General features: G+C 31.2%; 1 protein-coding gene across 1 annotated transcript in view; it reads left to right on the top strand.

Moving 5' to 3' along the window:
• Window positions 1–4,606, top strand: part of LOC117167567 — a 55,004-nt gene extending 50,398 nt beyond the window's left edge. Inside the window, exon 6 of the mRNA XM_033352600.1 lies at window positions 4,137–4,606. Coding sequence (XP_033208491.1) covers window positions 4,137–4,228 — 92 coding nt within the window. The 3' untranslated portion in view covers window positions 4,229–4,606. The remainder of the gene's footprint in view (window positions 1–4,136) is intronic.
• The last annotated feature ends 448 nt before the right edge of the window (window positions 4,607–5,054 follow it).

Below are 5,054 nucleotides of genomic sequence, written 5' to 3'. Positions count from 1 at the left end.
GATGTTTAGCTTTGGATTGGTAAAGGACGAAACTGCATAATATTCCTTTATGTTCCCAATACAATCGTCTGCGCGAGCAGTAAAACTCTGTCGCTAAATTTGGGCGATGCTCCAAATTCGACAACTATAAGACTTATCACGTCCTTTGTTGCATCTATGACTTTACGACCTGCATGGAATTATCAAAGATTCTCGAAGCAATAAAGCAAGGTTATTTAATGTGAAATAATAAACTATGATATGCTAAATAAATCCATAGACTAGTTGTGATATTATTCAAAAACTTCAGTCGAAAGCACAACTCATAAACTTATTTATGAAACGAAAACGATAGATTTTACATCATGCTGAAAATGCAAAACATATTACTTTTCCAAAACCTTCTCTCAGAATTTAAGATAAACAAGCACAAAACATAAAATATAAACCTTATAACGATACCAAAAGATTACTTCATTTATTGACATCAAATAACTGAAATGAAAAATTGTACTTTTATTTGAGACAATCTCACATTATGAAAATTTCGTTTCTATAAATTGAGAAATCAGTGGTGCCCAACTTCAGGCAAGCGAAAAAGCTAAATTTTAAAAGTTATTTTTTCTTGGTGCACAGAAAAAACTAGGGGTAAGAAAGGTTGTAGGTAACGTGATGCCCCTAACGGAGTCTGCTCCAGAGATCTTCGATTCACCACGGACCAATGATAGCAATAATAGCAATGATAGATTTAAGGCATGTATAAAGTGTGGAAAGACAGTCTATCCGTCAGAATCTAGATAGATTTTGAGCGTTTTGTTCTCTTAGCAATATCTACACAGTATCTTTAAGTATAGATCCTAGCATCAAATCGGGATGTTCAATAATCTTCTGAAAACACCTTGCCAACGCAGGATGCATACTTGTCTGATATTTGTACCAAAGATTGTGCTCTATTTCTAGAACTGGAGGTTTCCAGTCACCTGTCCTCTTGAAAACCGCTGATACATCTAAATCTGTGATATTAGCTTCATTTCATTGTTATTACTTGCTTATGCTTTCTCTATATGGCACCACGGAGCGTCTAAATTGCTTTTGTTCGTTTTTTCTCAAATACTTCACCAATAATTAGTCATATCCTTCAATGGTGGGACTTCCTTATCTTGCCTAAAAACTTCGATTTTGCTGCCTTCTTACACTGCTTGGCTTGTACCGACGCAGCTTAGCAAACTAAAATATCAAGTTTTTGCCGTTGAAAGTCAGTCTGTCATTAATCCAATATTGCTCGTGGCAATGTCTCGATGTATTGAAGGTAGATCATTTAAGTAACATAGTGCATCAGCATTTTAGTTCTATTTCCTTTCTTATATTCAAACTATCAACCCACTTTGCACTATACTTTGTTGACATCTATCTGCAAATTGTCTTTCCTTAGTGAATCTCATTCGCTTCCTGCGACAATACTGCATTTGTAGGCCTAGATCTGCGAGCCAACGTATTAAAGACTGCCGCAGCAACACAATACACAAAAGTTTGCTACCTCTGACACAATTGGTATTGCGCTCAAATACATAGGTAAAACCTTGCTGCTTAGGTATTCTATTAGGGCACGCAGATCCTTTGTGATGTGCATCTGGGGCAGACAATCTCTTTGTGGTAATTCTACATGTCTCAACTCTAGTAAAACACGAACAAAATTCCTTTTAAGGTGCTGAGGGTTTTCTCTAGTTTTGTTAATTACATCAACGTTATTAATGTCAGGATGTACTTCTAGTGAATCTGGTACTTGATCTTCATTGTCCCTAGCAATTAGTATTGTCGAAGAATTATTATCGACATGATTATTCTTGAGAATCTTATTTCTCGTCAATCTTTCTTCATCCTTTTCTCGAGACTTGACTTTCCATGTCCAAAGATCAATCAGAGAAAATAAAATACTTAGAAAAACAGACGTTATCCCGTAAAACGCTGGTAGGGTACCTTATTGACCTAAACAACAGCACCATCTGACTTTAGAACTATACGTTATCTCAGTCATTAGAATAGTTTTAATAAAAAAGTGCAGTGCATATCGAATAATTTAAATCAAAAGTATTATTATACCACAATCTGTGGATATTAAAATCCGCTCGCACACCTGACCGCGTAAACAGAATATTTGGTACTTAATATTTTTTCAAGAAAGAATAATACCCTCTCCGAAATTTTTAGCCTACATAAGTATTTTACAATATTACTATAAATAAATGTGTATTGAAAATTACTTATCATATTTCGATAAAATCATTTAGAAAACGAAAATGTGTTGCGCATTTGGATTGACTCCTTGTCTCTAAAGGGTTTTTCAGAAAAATGACAATTTTTAATTCTTGCGTTCAACTCGTCGTCAAATCTAGAAAATTGTACATACCAAATTTTCCTAATAAAATTCCAAATACCAAGAGCAAATTCTTATACTCTTAAAATCGAGATGAGGAATATAAATGTAGATTACATAATTACTGAGTAATCATAAAAAAATGTTAAGTCGTAGAATTGAAATTTTTTGCGAATTTAAAAATACGCAATTCGTCAATTTCGTTAATTTTTTATCAGATACAACGTCAGATCCCAAATATGTAATATTTTACTATCCAGGAACTTAAAGATTCGATTTTGTATAAAAATTGAAACTTGTCACAACATCCTTGAATCTAAGTTACATTTGGCTATTTTTAAAACAAAAATTACTTTACTTAAATGTATTTTAGTTTAATTGTTTTGATTTTGCAATTTGCAGTAATTTTTAGTTTAAAGTACAAATTTTTACTTCCACTATCTTTTAAATATAATAATATTATTATTAAAAGTTATTCGGTTTATTAGAAGAAGTGTAAATGAATTTTTTTTATTATTAAATTCCAATGTATCAAACAAATTTTAAATAAAAAAGAGATTCGGCATTTTGCATCTTCAAATCTAACGTTGCATCTGATAAAAATTAAAGCAATGAACGCATCTTTTATTTTCATCTTCGCATTAATTTCCATTTAACAATTAAATTTTTTTATAATTATTCAGCAGTTACGTAATATTTATTATTCATGTTTTTTATTTCACGAACGCAGAGTTATCCCATAACTATTATTCTATTATTATTTATTATCTATATTAAATTGTGTAAAGTGGGGTTCATCAGACGTCTAAAGCCATTCCCAGCTGAGCGATGCAGTTTCTCTAGACACTATGTGAATCATTTACGTGTCCATTGTCAGAGGCGGCAGACACATGGGTGTCAGATTTCCGTTTACGTACGAGGAATAATTTATGTCTATTCAGACTATAAATACTTGGAACTTCACAAATGTGATATTTTGTATTCAGAATTCCTCAAAATTTATTTTCCGTCTTTTATATAATTTTTTTCCTAAATCAGTGACCCTTATATCAATCCACTACAACATACATAGCATGTCATTGAATTGCGATTAACCTGTCACAGCGGGAGAAAATTAGACTCCTCTAGAGTCTAGACGCCCCTGACACGTAGTTCGACAACTCGTAATAGCAATATATTGCTTCAACTGTCAATAACTTGCAGTTCCACTCGATTTTCTGAATTCAAAGTTTACTTGCAGGAAGTTTGTATTTTTTAATCGAGTTATTTGAAAGTGATATCTCACACAGCTTTGATTTCAATGGAGAAAATATTATTTTTCGAGATTTTTTTATCAATCTTTGTATTCATTCCTGAATTAACACATATTAATACGGTACTTATAAAATATAATTTCTCTGCACAATCAAAGAACATAGTAGTTATTTAAATTTAACATTGTACTATAAACTTTTTTAATACAACGATCTAATTTAAACAAGTGCATTTTATTAGCTTAATCTAGAACGGTGATAAAAATGCTCGTGAAACTTATCGCACATTCACTTCAGCGAATCATAAAGCTATGACGTTGGTTGAAAAATATTGACAATTTTTCTAGAAAACAATTTTTAATGTTTTCCGTTTGACAGAAGGACAATTTTCCAAGATAACAATTATATATTTCGAAAATTAATTTTAAAAACTACTTACAAGAATCATGTGTTCTTGGATAAATAAAATAATTATCATATGAGTGTTCTCACATATAAGTATTAATTAATCATTCATGTTCATTTGTTAGGAACAAATGGATGCAGACCAGTCAGCATAACCCAATGTCTGGGATTGGTTACCATGTTCTATATCCTGCTGACAGCTAGAAGTTCGAGCTAGTTTAACGAATATCGCAGGACTTCACTGCCTTCAGCTGAGCCGATTTACAGTGAATCTAGAGTAGCCTAGGGCTTCCAATTATGTATGTTATTATATATGAACTAGATATTCAAATAAGTTAAATATAATTTAAAACTGTCTACTCTAAATAAATTCACTTGCACAGTGAGGCACTTAGATATACATTTACTTTAAATGTTATCTTTTGATGTAAATTGTTAATAAAATGTGTTAATTTGTACAAACTTTATCCTCCAAGGGTAATATTATTCATTTTATGATAGTAATATAAATATTATACAAAGTTAACATACAAATAAAGATTGGTATCAATAATAAAAGCAATTCCGTCTACACATATATTACAAAGTAAACCATATAAATTTGCATTAAGACATTACACATTACGTATTCAGTATCTATATAAAACTGTCTATTAAACTTCAGACTAAGAGATGTAACGTAATAAAATAAGGTTATCTAATGTTGCTACTGTTGTGACTGATCAATTTTATACCCAAGAATGTACTTTATATACATTTTGGTTGAGTTCCCTCTACATTTTATAATTTACTCTGAATTATTCCTCACCTTATTACATAATTTAAAAGTCTTCTGAAGATCCTTCCGGCTATTGGAAAAAGCACACTAGGTTTCAAATAATTTCAGTTCTCTACACAATCAAATGAGCTTTATAAAAGAGTCAGTGTTCAAAAATTTCTCTCGGTTCAAATTAAATTTTCCCTAATCAAAATATAAAAAACGATTTTCTTATAATCGAGAATATTTGCAATTTTAATGTATCCTCTATCTAAAATTCACGACT

Source organism: Belonocnema kinseyi, chromosome 2 (assembly GCF_010883055.1).
Source record: "Belonocnema kinseyi isolate 2016_QV_RU_SX_M_011 chromosome 2, B_treatae_v1, whole genome shotgun sequence".
Taxonomy (NCBI): Eukaryota; Metazoa; Arthropoda; class Insecta; order Hymenoptera; family Cynipidae; genus Belonocnema; species Belonocnema kinseyi.
Note: the sequence above shows the minus strand (reverse complement) of the source record. Positions and strands in the feature narration are given on the sequence as shown.